General features: G+C 41.0%; 1 protein-coding gene across 1 annotated transcript in view; it reads right to left on the bottom strand.

Moving 5' to 3' along the window:
• Positions 1–580: 580 nt before the first annotated feature.
• The window catches only part of cntnap2b (contactin associated protein 2b), a 39061-nt gene continuing 20430 nt past the window's right edge, over positions 581–19211 (bottom strand). The window contains exons 11-25 of the mRNA XM_079453467.1: positions 18542–18648; positions 18208–18327; positions 17943–18061; positions 17759–17843; positions 17394–17550; positions 16806–16933; positions 16323–16493; positions 16018–16236; positions 15562–15798; positions 6859–7092; positions 6640–6773; positions 6447–6540; positions 4683–4913; positions 2446–2520; positions 581–1833 (exon numbers count right to left, since the gene is read on the bottom strand). Coding sequence (XP_079309593.1) covers positions 1634–1833; positions 2446–2520; positions 4683–4913; positions 6447–6540; positions 6640–6773; positions 6859–7092; positions 15562–15798; positions 16018–16236; positions 16323–16493; positions 16806–16933; positions 17394–17550; positions 17759–17843; positions 17943–18061; positions 18208–18327; positions 18542–18648 — 2311 coding nt within the window. The 3' untranslated portion in view covers positions 581–1633. The remainder of the gene's footprint in view (positions 1834–2445; positions 2521–4682; positions 4914–6446; positions 6541–6639; positions 6774–6858; positions 7093–15561; positions 15799–16017; positions 16237–16322; positions 16494–16805; positions 16934–17393; positions 17551–17758; positions 17844–17942; positions 18062–18207; positions 18328–18541; positions 18649–19211) is intronic.

The following is a 19211-nucleotide window of genomic DNA, read 5'->3' as shown; positions in this document are numbered from 1 at the left end:
ATCGAGAAATGTGTGAAATAAGCGAATCTTGCTACAATAATTTGTCCATAATCATGACATGATAAGTAATGGGATTTATTAAGACAGTATAAATAAATAAATAGATAAAAGCACGCAAATAAAATAAAAAATAATACACGTTGCTAAATGGTATGTCAGATATGTTCGTAATCACACATTAGAAAAATATGAATAAAAGTCAGATTTTGTTTCTGACAGTTTAAGTAATAAATGGCCCACATTAAACTTCAAAACAAATTGTTATTGACAGTGTGTTTCATTTGTAAACTTACATAGACTGACTGCACTGGTTTAAAGTTTGATCATATGAAAAGCATGATCATTAAGATGAACTGCGAATTAAATATATCAAAGGCACATGAACTATTGTGAATGTTATATCGTAGAGTCATAAATAATGAGAGGATTATACTACACATCTGTCACTCATTTCCTAATAAATAATTACAATCCAGCGGTTTATTATTGTTATTTTTAAATGATTGAAAACTCAGTATTTTTACAACCCTTTTAAATAATCACATACATGGACAATTCTGGAATTGAATAAAAACGTCTTAGGTTATAACAAACAGAAGTTTAATAATCTTGAAAAGCCACGATATTGTGGTGCATTCATACAAATATGAATAAATAATACTGCTGTTAATGATTCCATGTGAGCCGAGAGGAAAAACTTGTGTTAAAAATGCATAAAAACACATCATGAAGACAATAATACAATTGGTTATGCATAAAATTGGTTATTTGATGCCGTTAAGGTCAACCTCAAATGAACTTTGCATTAAACTGCAAACACAGAAAGAGAAACAATAATATCCTACATGGCCATCAAATGAATCGTGAAATTAATGGTGGGTCATAAATGTCAATGAACCCTTGAGGCACATTAAAAAAATGACATTTATTTTCCAATTTGAATAGAAACTGGACAAATCATGTTTCAATTGACTACCGATCATACATCAACAAAACTGCTAAAACTCTACTAGTTTATTTTTAAGAGCATCCATGTTAAGACAGAAAAATCCTAACCGAAGTCAAAGACAGGGTATCTAAAATGCCTTATGGTTTCCATAAAGTTTGAACGAGCACATATGGAGAACAGATAAATAACACTGAATTCATGAGATAGAAAAGTGCTGCATTAACATTGATGAATGATTCAGAGACACCAGGCCGAATACCATGCTACAATATATTATTGTCCTGAAGATGCTTATGACAACATAACATTTCAATACAATCAAATGTCAATATCGGAAACATAACTATGCATTCTGTACATATTCTGTTTTTGTGCTATTGGAGATTTTGCTGCATTCACGCTTGCTAAATGCACATTTCTGCCATTCCCCGTCTTATTTTTTAACAGGCAGTAACGTTGCAACGAATCGATAACTCTCTACCCTCGTCGCTGAAAATGTAACACTGTATATGCGAATGAATTTGATCTCAGAGAAGTCCTTGGGCTGTCGTAACTTACTGTACATACAAAATAATTACAGAACAGACATGCCAGCCAGTGCACAGACGTCGTCCAAAACTGCAGAGTGTTAATTTCACACACCCAAATAATGGGTTTCTTTAATGCATCAACATGAGGGAGTGGCTAAATGAACCACTCCTTCTTGCTATCGTCAATGGTCTCTGTGAAGGCGGGGTCATTCACAATGATGGCTGCGTCAGCGCAGTCGGCAGACTCCGCCCCTTTGGCTTCATTGGTGTGGTAGGAGCCTTTGTGACGGAACAAATGACGGACCAGGAATGCCAGCGTGCAGAGGATGGTAAAAATCACAACTGCGATGATACCTGTTCGAGGTCAGAAAACCAAGAGTGTTTTCAATTCACAGTACGTCTGAAAATATCACTGCTGTCCTTCTGAAATCTTGTCCCTCCATATTTCGTCAATTTTAGCTTTTTGTCGTAAATCATTATTATTAGTCACCCTTTATGTTAGTCACTGGGTTTCACAAATATCTGACCAAAGAAAGTTTTGTGCTTGTCAACAACACAGTATTTAGTTATTAAAAAGTAAATTTCCTAAAAAACAAGCTTTTGAAGGGACAACGACGATATTAAGGATCATATAATTAACTTTTTGGTTAATAATAAAATGATAATTAATATTCATTTTAAATAAAAAAAATATAATAATTCTATGTTGTCAGGTAGGATATTGTGGTAAATGTCAGTTTGACCTCATTTGCTTTCAACCCACGTAAAAATAATTAATAAAATGCAATTTTATGTTTGAGACAGAGATGGCGATAGAGAGCCAAAGGATGGTAGCTAAAAAATTGTCGAAAATAAGATCAAAATGATTTTATTGTGTTTTAATACAATATACATTTTCGCCTTAAATGATTCTCGACAGGAAAAACCTGTCAAGAACAATTTGTCACAAAGAACAATATTTTTTACCTCCAATTATAGCAGAATCTCTGTTGACTCCGTCACGGCCTATTCTCTCCTCATTGAATGGGAACTGGGCCCCAGCTTGACACAAAGAGACAGAATGATAGTTAATTTTTTCACAGGAATCATTGACTTCTCACTTGAGAAACTCTTTATCAATATAGAGATTGTGACAGCATTATAATTCAATCTTCTGGAGCACAGAAGGTCAGTAGAACATGATGACTGTTTTATTTAGGGCAGCAGATGAGCGAATCTTTGTATAATCTCTGAGTGCTTTTACTCGGTGGGAATCGGAGAACTGACGTTGGCAGCGGAGCGGATCTGAGATGAACCTTCTGCTCCTTTCATCTGCCATCTCTGCATGTTTCAAACTTCAAATATTCAGCACACAATGACACAAACATGAAATCTGTTTTGAAATGAATGATCCCTCTCGCCCTTTATCAATCAATTTTGGTTGTTTTATAAATACATTGAGCAGTAATGCATATGTAAATTATATATATAAATAAACCATGAAAAAAAAGTATAGTGTGAATGCATTCAAGATCAATTTGCGAATTGAAGATCAAGAAAACTCTTCATCTGCTCAAAGGAAAAACATGATGTGGAGCTTGACTCTAAAATATTACACTAAAACATTGAAGTTATTATCAGAGTCTCTCTCAGCTCACGTCTGTAATATCTCATGGTAGGTTACCCCATTGATTTTTCCTGAATGCCACAAGAAATAATACAAATACTAACACTCCCAACAACACATCCAGCTGGAGGCTGGGAGTTACGGATCAATCTGAGGCTGTGGACCTGGATCAATAACGCAACACTTTTAACCTGTGTGCTCAGATACCGGCCTCCAGGGCAAAACTGAGCTCCACGAGAACTTGATGAGGCGAATCACACCCTAAAGAGATTACGTGCATAGAGAGGTCTTAAAGGAACAGAAGACCTAAAAATGAAAAGAGGTGAAATGCCATTCATTGATATCACATTTGAGACAATCAGTAAGTGAAGATGGCTCATATATAGAATATCTACTGTGTATAGATATCTAGACCTAGAAAACGATTGACCGATGCATTATCCATTCAATTTTCCTACTATGAATAATATAACTCTCTCTGTATTCTGCAAAACAGATCATTTTACTTTGACTAAAAGATTTTCTATATGACAGTGATGGCGGAAAGGTCTTTTTTGAACTGGGCTAGAATACAAACCTGGCTCCTATATAGCAACTGAAATAAGTATAGGCACTAAAGTTATTACAGTTTTCTTTCAATTGCTAACAAGTGTTAACCAATACAAGTACTTTTTCTAAACTCTTAAGACAGTAACACACCTATTTTCTTGCCAAAACCACATTTTGTTAAATAAATACAAACTCTACTTTTCAAAATGATGAATGCCTTTTTCCACATATGCTAACTCTATCAAAACACAGCCAACCTGATTCAAAATCGAGTCATTCGGTGTAAACATATTGTCAATAATAGTATAGCTCCCAGTGGAGTGATCATACCTATGTATAACTGTATGGGTTGATGCAATGTAAGTCGCTTTGGATAAAAGCATCTGCCAAATGCATAAATGTAAATGTATAGACTGTCAAAACGCTAACAAATAATGACATAATAAAAACTGCATTACTTGACATGTTTGAGTTTGAACATACAATATTAATGTCAGCTGTAAACTTTCTTTTGTGCTGTTAAATAGTTTTTTATGTATCACAATCATTTGAGATAGGGGAGAGCGGACACAATGCAAAGGTTTTCGGTTATAGCTCAATCACTATCTTTGAACAGAAGATAGCAAACATTCTTTTATTATTGACAGCAATCACATATATTGCTAATAAAGCCCTTGTGTCAATTTCTTTTTTGTTCAACTGATGATTTCTGCACTATGTTGTCTTCTGTGAACTTTTTGAAAGTTTTGAAATCTTGTGTTTTAATGGAGACATTGGAGTGTTTGGTCAAAGGGATGTTAACAATGGAAAAAAACTATAACAGCAAATAAATTGAATCTAAACTAAATTGAAATAAAAAAGAACGAAACCTTCACACCAATGTTAAAAAAATATAAATAAGTAATAAAATGACAAAAGCAGTATAGCAAACAAATCACACTAAAATTTACATAAAAAAGAAAAGAAAATACTGAATATTAAATAACAACAGTGATGCTTTGCTTCACGTGCCCCATAATAAAAATGAAATGATATTTCAGTTTCTCACCTGAATTTGGGTGCCAGGGGTCAAAGGCTGCAGACATGGGTGGAACTGTGTGGGGAGATGCTCCGCAGTTTGACTCCACCAGGACTCCCTGTACAGAGGCCGTGAAGGGAATGCCCGTCCTCAGGGCGGCCTTCAGCGGGGCGATACGATTAAACTGCACTCTGGAGAGACAGCCCACGAAGCCTGGGGTGTTATATCGCTCGATCAAAACTGGATCAATCTGACCCGTTTCTGAAACACAAAAACAACAGCAGACGTGAGAGAAATACTACTCTCTCTCACCAAAACATTACTGAATATGCTAAATACACTAGTCGCAAACACCGAGAAACATTACGAAGCACCTTGTATAGACTGTAGCTTGTCAATGATTTTATTAAATCCCTTTAAAAAATTAATCCGTCTTTTTCAGAAAAGCAAGCTATAAATGAATCTTATGAAATTCAATGTAACCTACCACAAAGCAAAGATTCACAGTTGCAAAGACCTCCTCTACCAGTTTTAAAGGGTTGTGCTAATATATTGTAATTCTTGCCTTTTCCGTCCCTCTCTTCTTTCCTAGATGGTTTCACTAATTCTGACTTTCCTTCGGCAAATATATTCTGAATCACACTGATAATTTATATCTACATCACTCTCTCAATTTCTCTCTGTGGCTAATGCAGCTCAGGGCGTTCCTGTTTGTGGATGCAAGAAAACCTGGAGACTGGATTCACACGGGGATTGGAGCTTTTAAAGGATGATGTCAGGATTTACACAGCTACATCAGAGTTCTGTGAAAGTGAAGGCAGGAATATACAGCTGCTGGAAAGTATTTTCAGTTTTTTCGCAATTTACTATGTGCCAGTATGTATTACCAGTATTACCAGTATTTAGGTCAAATGATTTTTGTTTCATTGAACTATAACAATGTTTCTCCCAAATTCAAATAAAGTATAGTTTCCTTTTGCATTTATTTGCAGAAAAGGAAAACTGGAGAAAAAGGTCAAAATAACATATAAGTATTTACTTTTTGTAAACAAACAATGTTTGTTTACAGCTTTATATCCAGTGTTTATTGTTAGCTTTTTATCAAAATGGTAAATGCCTTGTCATTTCTAATTCTCTTAGATTAAAGCATCTGCTAGATGGATAAATATAAATGTAGGAATCATATTGAAATTTAATTTAATCAAAGATTATAATGGATTATAATTATAAATGTTCTTATGGGATAAACAAACAACAAAAAGAACACAATCCATAGATCTCCAAAACTCCTATAGATCAATACAGAAACTGAGCATTATACAAAATTCAATAGGATTTATACAGAACGTAGAAACTGGAAAACAAGTCTCATTGCTCCGATGTGTGCTTAATTACGCACAGAGCGGTTTTACTCAACACGCCTTTAAATGCCCTACCAAAGATGATCAAAATCGATACCCATCACATAAACAGATTGATATAGAAACGTTTTTTTTCTTTGCACAGACATTTGAATATTAAATAGCACAAACGCCTAAAAATGGAAACAGCTGGCAAGGATAGAGAATTACCTTAAAAATATGTAGATATTGTTAATACTGATAATAATAACACTTCTAACACGCGCTGTTTACCGGTTAAGTCACGTGACATTCGACATATACCCTACAGGATTTAGAGTCATAATATTCAATATTTAATAAGAAAGAATAAACAGTGATCTTAATTTACATTTGTATATTAATCTATATGCAGCAATTGTCATTTTCCATAAATATGCTAGTAAATGCTTACCAAAAACCTTTCCTAAGAAAATGGTCTTGACGAGGTTAAACTCTGTGTCCGAGGCTTCAGGAAGGGTGTATCTTACTATGGGATAGTGATCCAACTGTAACACAAAATGAGAAGCATATGACATAAACATTTAAATAACGCACCCGTCTTGTTCAAAATGACAGGAAAACCTTTCAGAGAACTTCAGGTGTACCTGCAGCAGAATGAGTCTGTCGTGTCGTGTGATGTTGACATTATGGGGTTGTCCGTTGGCCATGTTGAGATTATTCAGGTTGATCGTGAACGGCTCCCTCAATCCACCCAGATTATAGCGAATCTGTAGTGTACCTGAGAAAAACACAAAGTGTTAAATACAATTAAATGCTAAATTGTGAGTTCTATTGAATGCAGCTAGTATTAAACAGGTTCTCACCGTTATGCCGCAGAACCACGGCCATGTAATCCTGTGTCTTTGAGCTGATGTAGATGAGGACAGAGGGCGTTTGAGATGTGCTGAAACTAAAGATCAGTTCCTCACGGGTGAAATTACCAACAGCGCTCGGAACTTCAGAAGCTTCTCTCACATCCTTAACTGCAAGAGAAGAACTGCTGTCTGACATGAGGTCATATCGCACCAGAGTCCCGCTTTCAAAGAAGCCACCAACATCTGGAACAGAGGCAGAAAATGAGAATATGATGTGTATCTGATGTTCTTTAGCAGGAGGATTTGTTTGTTAGTGAATTGTGTGTTTGAATGATGTGTAGTCTGCCAGTCATCATTGTGAAATAAACTTCAGAGTGATTCATAATATTACAGTAAAACTGCAATATTAAAGGTCCAGTGTGTCATTTTTTGGAGGATGTATTGACAGAAATGCAATATGATGATACATAACTATGTCTTCAGAAGTGTGTAAAGAAGTTACATTAGGACTCGTAATGTTTTAATTATCTTAGAATGAGCTATTTCTATGTACATACACCGCAGGTCTTCTTACATGTTGTTTCCACAGTAGCCCTATATGGACAAACTGATCTACAGAGTGTTTCATAAATAGGTTATGTCTTGAGGCAAAGAAGCAAAAATGTGAAGACTGCTTAATACTGTGCAGCCACCCTAGTGCTTCAAACCGGAGAGGCGAGGGTTTGCCAGGAGTGAGCCATTTGTTGCAATTCGCATCCTCACCATTAGATGCCGCTAAAATCTCCACATTGATATATATATATATATATATATATATATATTTATATATTTGAGCTATTACTTTATTACATAATTTCAGTCTTACAAACAATCATGTAAAATGTATGATTTTTTCCTGAACCTTATACAAGATAAAATATACAATGCTGATTATAAACAGTTAAATCTAATATATATCAGTGTGGTGAGGAAGGCGGGACGAGAGCCGTGAGGCGGGGCCGGTGGCGTGAGTGATAGTTGAAATTAGCTGGGCCCACACCGGTCTGGCATATCTCAATTGTAAAATATACAAAATGTTGCTGATAAAACTCTAAACCTTTTTTTATATTTTCTATGTTTTACACTTTAAAGCAAAGTATTCTTTGTCATCAGTGGTGTGAGATAACATAACATTTACAATGGGTTTTTTACAGTGTATATTTATAATAATATATATGCAGTATGTTCTGTTCTTATCATATTACAGTAGAATTTAAATAAGCATTCCAGTATTCTAATGTGTTTTCTGGGAATATGCATTTTGTACGTGTTTATATTCAGGTTACGTTCACTTTAAGATCACGCTGTTTGGATTGTGCTATCGCGTTATCCGTAGGTCAGAAGTGAACACTCACGCACTTCATGCGCATTTCGGCGTTTTCCTCCTGTGTTTTAAAATCACGGTGCTTCTTATCTGTCTTCTCATGTCTGACGTAGCATCGTCGGTTTGTATACTTTGTTTGTGAAATTATTTGGAAGAATTATTTGATATTTCTGACTATTATTTTAAGTTCGTAAAGTGTAATCTGAGGATGGTTTGGATGCACGTCGGCGATGTATATGCTAGCTCTCACGTGTTCTTTGTTAGCGAGCTGCACGGTAAAAGTGTTATAATGTCTTGAATGTATTTACATGTATTTCTTGTTAGTTTAAAAACGAACTTTGACTACAGTAATTGTACTATTTGCCATTTTTCACGTAATTCGTCATTGCTCCTTTGTGTGTTACAGTTTCACTATTTTCCTTGTAACTCCAATAAACCTGTGGAACTAAGAATTAATCTTCAGAGTCTTGGTGTTGGGAAAAAGTTTAGCTGGCTGTCAGGATATTAAGCAAACATATCGAGGACGGCACAGTGAAACGACGACTATCAAGCAAGCGAGATATAGCAAAGTTGGAAGCTACCCAAACATGTCTGCACACGCATCCAGTGGACGATCGATGGACCATACTCTTCAGTCAAGTGCTACTGGAGCAGCGCGCGCCACAGAGCTACAGGCTAAAGAAGAGAGTTCACATGGAAATATAGCAGCACAGGAGAACCCATGCAGTGCATCAATAAGGACACGCTCGCAAGTATGTTGTTCCATGAGATCCAGTTCATCATCAGTGGGGTCTGCAGCTGTCAGAGCAAGAGCGAGGGCCGAAGCAGCAAAGGCACGGCTATGCTATGCTGAAGAGGAAGCAAATCTGAGGCTACAACAAGCTAAGTTGGATGTGTCTATAGAAATGCTAAAACATCAAAAAGAGACAGCAGCAGCCATTGCTGAAGCAGAGGCGTTTGAAGCTGCTGCTGAATTAAAGAGTGAGAAACATAGTTGTGACCTGAGCAAAGACACTGTTCCTTTAGAAGCCTCGCAACGTACAAAGCAGTATGTGCTTGATCAACTAAAAGAAAGGGATTCAGAACTTAAGTCATGTGAACACGGTGACACTCCAGCAAAGGCAGAGCCGGTCACCAACCACAACGTGTCACCTCCACCACTAAAGCCTGAAGCCAGTCCCTTCTATCCGCACCAGAACAATAGTGCTCCACATCATCTCATCTCACAGCAGCCTTACATCAGCACATACGAGGAAAGCCAAAAGCCATTCAGAAGGACATCTGGAGACGTTCGTCTACCTCACTTCAAGTCCAATGGTGAGCATGCTTGGCCTATACACCACTTTAGACCACAAAAGCACGACACTCAGCCTCCTCTCGCACACCATGCCATACGGCCAGACTCCTATGAATGCAGCTCATACATAAATGATGGCGGCTCACACATAAATGACTTTGTCAGGTATCTAGCCCGCCGTGAGCTTGTGGCTACAGGCTTGCTTCAATTCAACGACAAACCTCAAAACTACAGAGCATGGAAGCGTTCTTTTTTGGCTGCCATCAGAGGCCTTAACCTGGGACCTAGTGAGGAGATGGATCTTTTGCTAAAGTGGCTCGGAAAGGAGTCAGCGGAGCATATAGAGCAGATAAGAGCAATACACATCAATCGGCCAGAAGCAGGACTCGCCATGGCATGGGAAAGACTAGAGCTAACATATGGCTCAGCTGAAGCAGTAGAAAATTCTCTGTTCAAACGCATTGACAGCTTTACAAAAATAATAAACCGAGATGGAGCTAAGCTGACAAAGCTGGGTGATCTACTAATGGAATTGCAGGCCGCTAAGGCTGAAGGAGACTTACCAGGCCTGGCTTTCCTTGACACTGCGAGAGGCGTCAACCCGATCGTACAAAAACTCCCGTTTCGTCTCCAGGAGAAGTGGGTGATAGCTGGTGCAGCCTACAAGCATCAAAACCAAGTGAGCTATCCCCCCTTTTGCTTCTTTGTTGATTTTGTCATCCAGCAGGCTCGCATTGCCAATGATCCAAGCTTCAGCCTCATCATCAACACAGATACAGCCCCCAAGACAGAGAAGACAGTGTGGAAGCCGAATAGACAGCGGGAAATCTCCGTCCACAAGACCGATGTATCACCCAGAACCACATCTGACATGGATGAGCCTCTAACAAAATCTGACGACAGCGAAAGACTGTGTTTGTTGCATAAAAAGCCACACCCTCTCCGTAAGTGCCGGGCTTTCAGAGAGAAGCCCATTGACGAGCGCAAAACATTCCTCAAAGAAAACAATGTGTGCTTTAAATGTCTGTCTTCCTCGTCTCACATAGCAAAGAATTGCAAATTCAATGTCCAGTGTTTTGAATGTAAGAGCAACAGGCACAACACCGCGCTCCACCCTGGACCCGCACCCTGGCAGCAGGAGGATGGCCCTGCTGAGCACGGCGGGGAGGGAGATGAAGCTTCAGCGCAGTCTCAGGTAACCAACAAATGCACGAAAGTCTGCGGAGGTGAACTCACAGACCGCTCCTGCTCGAAAATATGCCTTGTTAAAGTGTTCCCAGCTGGCCATAGAGGAAAAGCTGTGACGTTGTACGCTGTCATGGACGAGCAAAGCAATAGGTCACTGGCTCGCTCACAGTTTTTCGAAATGTTCCATGACCAAAGTGCTAGTGCTCCTTACACACTGAGAACATGTGCTGGAGTGAAGCAATCAGCAGGCAGAAGGGCCAGTGGCTATGAAGTGGAGTCTCTAGATGGAGCTGTTCGCATCCCGTTGCCAAGCCTCATAGAATGCAACGACATACCGAATAACAGAGAGGAGATTCCAACCCCCGAAGTAGCTCTTCATCATGCTCATCTAAGGTCAGTTGCTCACCTCATCCCAGACATTGATCCGCAAGCCCCTATCATGCTTCTCTTAGGACGGGACATTATCAGAGTGCATAAAGTCCGCAAACAGGTGAATGGCCCTCACAACCTGCCATACGCACAGAAGTTAGACCTGGGGTGGGTCATTGTAGGAAATGTGTGCCTAGGTAATGTTCACAGGCCATTGACAATTAGCACGTTCCACACGAACACCACAGAGCTGCAACGCCCCACTCTCTTTGACGCATGCCCCAATGTGTTCCATGTGAAAGAGAGGTTCAGTGACACCCAAGCCACAAGTGAGCCTCCAGCATATCCTGAGGACCAGCCTATCTGCGAAACCGACCACCTTGGATGCACAGTGTTCAGGCTGACCAAGGATGACAACCAGGTGGCTCCCTCCATTCAAGATACAAAGTTCATGGAGATAATGGCTCAGGGACTGCGAAAAGACTCAAATAACAGTTGGGTGGCACCATTACCATTCAAGAGCCCACGGCCACGGCTCCCAGACAACAGGCTACAGGCGCTGAGGCGTCTCATGTCTCTCAAACGTAACTTTGAAAAAAAACCTGAGATGAGAGACCACTTTCTCTCCTTCATGGGCAACATGTTTCGGAACGGTCATGCAGAGTTAGCCCCCCCTCTCAACCCGGATGAAGAAAGGTGGTACTTACCAACATTCGGGGTGTATCATCCGAAAAAACCCAAGAAAATCCGGGTGGTATTCGATTCCAGTGCCCAATATAACGGTGTATCACTCAACAACGTCCTGTTAACAGGACCTGACCTTAATAACACACTACTGGGAGTGCTGATTCGGTTCAGAAGAGAGGCCATCGCAGTCACAGCCGACATAGAACAGATGTTCTATTGCTTTCGGGTAAAAGAAACAGACCGTGACTACTTGCGTTTTCTCTGGTTTGAGAATAATGACCTCTCAAAGGCCATCGTGGATTACCGCATGAATGTCCACGTCTTCGGCAACAGCCCATCACCTGCAGTGGCTATTCATGGTCTACACAAGTCTGTCCAAGGCAACCAATTCCACGTCGACCCAGATGTGCAGCACTTTGTGTTGCATGACTTCTATGTCGACGATGGGCTGAAGTCCCTGCCCACAGCTCAAGATGCTATTAGCCTGTTGAAAAGGACACAGGATGTCCTCTCCAAGTCAAACCTGAGACTTCACAAGATTGCAGCGAACAACAAAGAGGTCATGGACTCCTTTCCATCCAGTGACCATGCGAGTGACCTCAAAGACCTTGACCTCGACGCAGACGTGCTGCCGATGCAGCGCAGCCTCGGGCTTGACTGGAATCTCAAGACAGACTGTTTTCTTTTTAATGTCTCCAGTGAGACCAAGCCTTACACACGGCGGGGTGTCTTGTCCACTATCAATAGCCTCTATGACCCACTTGGATTCGTTGCCCCCGTCACAGTCCAAGGCAAGGCTATCCTGCGAGAGCTCAAGACGGAGAACGGTGACTGGGATGCGCCCTTACCTCCTTCCATGGAAGAAGCCTGGACGTCATGGAAAGCCTCTCTGTCCGAGCTCGCTGAGCTTTCCATCCCAAGGCGCTACACAGAAGCCTCACCATCTGCAGCGGTAAGAAGAGAACTGTGTGTGTTCTGTGATGCGTCAGTCAAAGCTATCGGTGCTGTGTGCTACCTGAAAGTGACAGACAGTAATGGCAACAACCAGATTGGATTTGTAATGGGAAAAGCCAAGCTGGCCCCCCGCCCTGAACACACAGTACCAAGACTTGAACTCTGCGCGGCTGTGCTTGCTGTTGAGTTAGCAGACCTGGTCTCCGCAGAACTAGACCTACAGCTTGATGCCGTAACGTACTACTCGGACAGTAAAGTAGTCCTGGGCTATATTTGCAATGAGACCAGGCGCTTTTATGTCTATGTCAGCAACCGAGTGTTACGCATCAGAAAATCCTGTCGTCCAGACCAGTGGTGTTACGTGCCTACAGACATGAACCCTGCAGATCACGCAACACGTTCAGTCCCTGCTAGCCAATTGAAACACTCCAACTGGTTTAGTGGGCCCAAATTTCTCTCCAAGCCGGAGCCCAGTATCTCTGAAAGCACTTATGGCCTTGTTGACCCGAGCTCAGACCCAGATATCCGCCCTTTGGTGTCTGCCTTAAGCACTGCAGCCTCAAACCAGCAACTGGATTCACAACGCTTTGCAAAGTTCTCTACCTGGAAGTCCTTAACTCGTGCATTCACTCGCCTCATTCACATAGCCTGTCATTTCAAGACAGCTCACAGAGTGAACAGTGCATGCGAGGGCTGGCATTACTGTAAAGCTGAATTCACAGTTGAGGAATCAGAGAAAGCGTCAGCTGTAATCATCCAAGCAGTTCAAAAGGAAGTCTACAGTCAAGAGATAAAGTGCATTCAAAAACATGAAAGGATGCCAAAAACGAGCCCTCTCAGAAATCTGGACCCGTTCATTGACACACTCGGCCTTCTCAGAGTTGGAGGCCGACTTCATTATTCAAGTGTCTATCAGAACGAAAAGACTCCCCTGATTATTCCTGGCCAGCATCACATCGCCACTTTGCTTATCAAACACCACCACAAGCAGGTCCAGCATCAAGGCCGTCACTTTACTGAAGGGGCGGTCCGTTCAGCTGGCCTTTGGATAGTTGGAGGGAAGAAAAGAGTGAGCAGCATCATTTACCAATGCATAACATGCAGAAAGCTCAGAGCTCCACTCAGTATCCAGAGAATGGCTAACCTGCCAGCCGATCGTCTTTCAACAGATCCTCCATTCTCTAATGTAGGTCTTGATGTGTTCGGCCCATGGAACGTCTCCTCACGCAGAACCAGAGGTGGCTGCGCTCAAAGTAAAAGGTGGGCAGTTATATTTACGTGCATGAGCATAAGAGCTGTGCACATTGAAGTCATAGAATCCCTCGACACCTCTAGCTTCATCAACGCGCTACGGCGCTTCCTTTCAATGCGTGGGCCGGTCAAAAACATTCGTTCCGACCGCGGCACGAACTTCATTGGTGCCTGTAAGGAACTGAAGATAGCCTCAAACATTGACAGCACTGCCGTAAAGACTTACCTCTCAGACAAGGGTTGCATCTGGTCTTTTAATCCCCCTCATGCATCCCATTGGGGTGGATCATGGGAGAGAATGATAGGGCTGGCAAGGAGGATTCTGGACGCAATGTTCCTCCAGCTGAAAGACAAGCTCACCCACGAAGTGCTGGTTACTTTCATGGCAGAAGTCGCAGCTATCATCAACGCCAGGCCACTTGTTCCAGTGACTATGGACCCTGATGACTCGTTCATACTCACGCCAGCTGCTCTTCTCACACAAAAGCCGAACTGTGTGCCTGCTCCTGCCGGTGAGTTTGGAGTTGCAGACCTCTACAAGTCCCAGTGGAGGCAGGTTCAGCAGCTGTCCAACACCTTCTGGGACCGCTGGAGGAAACAATTCCTCCCAACACTGCAGGCCCGCAAGAAATGGCAGTCCGCTCAGCCAAACATTCAGCCTGGAAGCGTTGTTCTCCTTAAGAACAGCCAAGCGCCTAGAAATGAATGGCCTCTTGGATTGATTACTCAGGCCTTCTCTAGCAAAGATGGGAAAGTACGCCAGGTTGAGGTAAAGATCATCAAACCAGGCGGGACTAGCCTCTTTCTCAGGCCAGTCAATGAAATTGTTCTCCTTCTACCTCCAGAGGTATAGTAAATGGACTGTGGGGTGACGTGTGTCCACGTCAGACGGGGAGTGTTCTGTTCTTATCATATTACAGTAGAATTTAAATAAGCATTCCAGTATTCTAATGTGTTTTCTGGGAATATGCATTTTGTACGTGTTTATATTCAGGTTACGTTCACTTTAAGATCACGCTGTTTGGATTGTGCTATCGCGTTATCCGTAGGTCAGAAGTGAACACTCACGCACTTCATGCGCATTTCGGCGTTTTCCTCCTGTGTTTTAAAATCACGGTGCTTCTTATCTGTCTTCTCATGTCTGACGTAGCATCGTCGGTTTGTATACTTTGTTTGTGAAATTATTTGGAAGAATTATTTGATATTTCTGACTATTATTTTAAGTTCGTAAAGTGTAATCTGAGGATGGTTTGGATGCACGTCGGCGATGTATATGCTAGCTCTCACGTGTTCTTTGTTAGCGAGCTGCACGGTAAAAGTGTTATAATGTCTTGAATGTATTTACATGTATTTCTTGTTAGTTTAAAAACGAACTTTGACTACAGTAATTGTACTATTTGCCATTTTTCACGTAATTCGTCATTGCTCCTTTGTGTGTTACAGTTTCACTATTTTCCTTGTAACTCCAATAAACCTGTGGAACTAAGAATTAATCTTCAGAGTCTTGGTGTTGGGAAAAAGTTTAGCTGGCTGTCAGGATATTAAGCAAACATATCGAGGACGGCACACAGTAATTATGTGGGAAAACTATTGATAACATTACCATTATTGCAGAAAGGTCCGTCAAAGGCAGTCAGACTGCAGTCGCAGGTAAAGCCGTTATATTTCTCCAGACATGTTCCTCCATTCTTACATTGCGTCCCATAACTGGTGCAATGACCCGAGCAGCCCGGTTTCACCCCGGGAGTGACCTTTGCCCTCCCCTCAAGGTCAAGCGTCACGCCGTTGATCTTCAGAGAACGAATGCAGCCCAGAAAACCTCTCTGTCCCCCTGAAGCCCCTAAAGAGAAACACCAAACAAAACATGAAAACCTGTAATATTACAAAATGAGGTGCTATTGCCTTGACATTATCATGAAGAGAGATCTCTCCCGTTTATTGAAATTGTTTAATTGAGATTTTATTTCTCAGTCATTTCACTCGGGTGTTGTTAAAATGTTTAAAATTACATTTTGTGAGTTAGATATCTAGATCTTTCCTGGTGTACAGAAAATCTTACCTATAAACAGCTGACTGAAGAGTTGCAGGCGGGTGTGGCCCTGAGGCAGGGCCGACCGCGCCTCCCTATATGTCTTATCCAATCGCAAAACCGCCTCCTTAATATTCCGCTCCGCATCCACCCTGTGCCACTGGTCATCATTGAGAGGTGTGGGCGAGCGAACGGTCAACTCCACCGGTCCGTTGCCCACATCAAAGGAGAACGACACCGTGGTAACAGCTGTAGGGAAACAAATTTGGGTCACTTTCCCAGTCTGACAGGCATTTTAAGCTCTGTCCTTAGGATCCACACTGCGAACATCTCACATTTTAGTTCTAAATGAATGAAGTCGGGATTGCCCAGGTTTTCCAGAAAGACACCGTGTGAGGAAGAGGTCTTGAAGTAGAAGGAGATGTCGATGCTGGTCTCGCCTTGGATGGATGGAAAATGCAGATAGGATGCATGTGTATTGAAGGACGCTGCGTTCCAGAAGTGACCTAGAAATGAAATACACCGACAGCTAAGTCTTGAACGCAAAGTCTTGAAATTTTTACTTGAACTAGCACGTCAATCACGCACATCAATGAATAAAAGGTATTGTAGGAACTGCTGTAAATTTGACCTTTTTTAAAATCTAAATATTTATCAAAATCTACAGTCTTTTACTGTGATTTGTAGGAGAATCAAATACTTTTGATAGTGAAATTTTGCAACATATTTTACAATGTGTGGCAGAATATATTGTAGATATCGCTTTTTTATACAATACACCTTTTTTAAATCAGGTTGTATGTTATGATGGCACTTACGGTCTCCTTGGCATCGAAGTGGTCCGACAGTGAGTTTGGCTTCTGATCCCGAGCGATGTGTATCTCCAACAACCACTTGATTGACAGGCAGATGATCCTTATACATTAACAGACCTGCATCCTCTTTCCTGGAGAAACACCATTTGGAAGAAACATTATGACCACAAGGGGGCAACGAATGATTGTAGATTGTGAAGAAAATCCAAATATAAAACTCTGCAGTATACAACCTTATATAAAAATATAAACATTATGCAAAACTGTATGCAGTATGCAAAAATTTAAAGTGTAGTAATATTGTTCAAATAAATAAAGATTTGTTTTACTCAGATCATCACACTGTTAAAAATAATGAGTGCACTGCATTGTGGGATACACCATCTTATATGAAATTCGCCTTGCGTCCCAATCTGCCTACTATCCGTCCTAAATAGTATTCAAATCAGTTTTTGATAAAAATTAGAAGTTAAGATCAACACACTTCTGTTAGAGGGTGGAGCTTAGTTGCATACACAGAATGAATAACTTGAATGAGTAACTGAAGCAATAAATGAAACTAGGGATGCACCGATATGTTATATTTCTCACCATTGTCTCAGATCCGCATCACAGTTACAGTAGTATTTGGGGTCTGTGCAGTTGCGCTCGATTCCACACGCACATTTCTGCACGCCCGGTCCCGAGCCGCCCCAATAAATGTGCTTTTCGTTTCCCTGGCCGACCCACCACGTGGATGAAGAACCATCTAGAATAACAGCATTGTCTGATGAATGACATCCTGTATTTTGATTCAACTTTCAAAATGAATTCTGACCAATCAAAAGAAAGGAATCAGTAAAGCAAAATAAGTGGATGGTAGATGTCCCCGAGACACCTAACATACACTTTTCATAATGCATTCCCATCGGCTACATCAAGCCCTGCCCTTTATTTCAGCCATGACGTTAGTTTACCTGGCAAGTTGAGCAGGCGTGATTTATAGCAAGTGTACGCCACATGCTGTTCACAGAGCTCAGAGCTGCCGGTGACGGTGTTCACCTGTGTCACAAAAACAACAACAGCAGGTCACCGCATAGGGTGCGTTGTTCACGCGTAACATTCACACTTCTTTAAATTCCCACGGTTTATAAATGTCACCTGCTCAGCGGACATGCTGTAATTCAGGGTTATAACAGTCTTCTCTTCAGGAGCGGAGGCTGCGCTCACCAGACTCTGAGGCGGCAAATCATTCCCAACCGTTGTCCAAACCTTGTCTCCTGAAACACCATACATACAAATGATGCGCAGTTACATGTTTGCGTTTTGAGTATCAAAATAGTTTTTTTTATATATGTTTTTCTTCTTAGACACAGACAAAAGCAGCAGTCAATCAGTGAAATGTCACGTCTTTGATGGTTCTGACCTGTCATGTCGCAGGAGACTCTGAAGGGCTCGATGGGTCCGCTGCCGTCTGGATCGATCCAATACGTGTCTGACGGCCGGCCCATATGTTTGTACTCCTCACAGGACTGTTCATACACGGCTGCAGAAACACGCACGATCTCAGCACCAAAAGAAACTACATCCTTTCATTTTTATATGATTAAACCAAACATCGGTTTCATATCGAGACACAATGTATCTGTATTATCTTTAGGTTTATTGTTTTCTCGATAAACACACATTGAAAAGTTTTTTGTGGAGCTTAAAGTGTTCAGTCAGGGCAGAGGTTTGGATGAATGGATTGGATGACTCACAGTTGTGGCAGGTGGCACCAGTGTATCCAGTTCCATCACAGGTACATTTAAAGGTGTTTCCAGTCTGAAAACATTTGCCGCCGTGTTCACAGCGGCTTGGCTCACACCTGGAGAAAAACATCAGAATGAAGCGGGACTGAACAAAAACTTTACAGCTTCATAGCAATAAAAAAGATGTTTGAACATGACAGTCTCGAACTCATGAAATGTACAAAATATATCGGGATATTTTTTACCCCAATCCAAAAAAGGTTAGTTACTTTGCGTACTTGTCAACATTGAATTACATCAAACAAACATTTCCCACAAAATCTTATAATAAGCAAGGTAGGGTAAAGAGAAAGTTTTCACCACCGTTTTTTACAAACTTCCTCAATAGAACGGTTCAAAAAACGATTTCAGCGGAAACTACATAAACAAATGTTATGTGGACCAAACTTAACCTCCGGAAGGAAGTTAATCTCCGCCAAGAATCATTAACTGTTTTAGTTGAATTAATACAATTAATATAGAATAAAATAATGATTTAAATAAATACTAATCAAATAAATTGTTATATCATAATCAAACACAGACAGGAAGTTAATTTCGGCCAGGCGTGTGTGTCTATAGATTTAAAGAAATCTAATATTAGGACGACTTTCATGACAATTGAGCATAAATTCCACAT

Source organism: Barbatula barbatula (assembly GCF_947034865.1).
Source record: "Barbatula barbatula genome assembly, chromosome: 3".
Taxonomy (NCBI): Eukaryota; Metazoa; Chordata; class Actinopteri; order Cypriniformes; family Nemacheilidae; genus Barbatula; species Barbatula barbatula.
The sequence above is the reverse complement of the archived record's forward strand: the minus strand, read 5'-3'. Positions and strand labels throughout refer to the sequence as shown.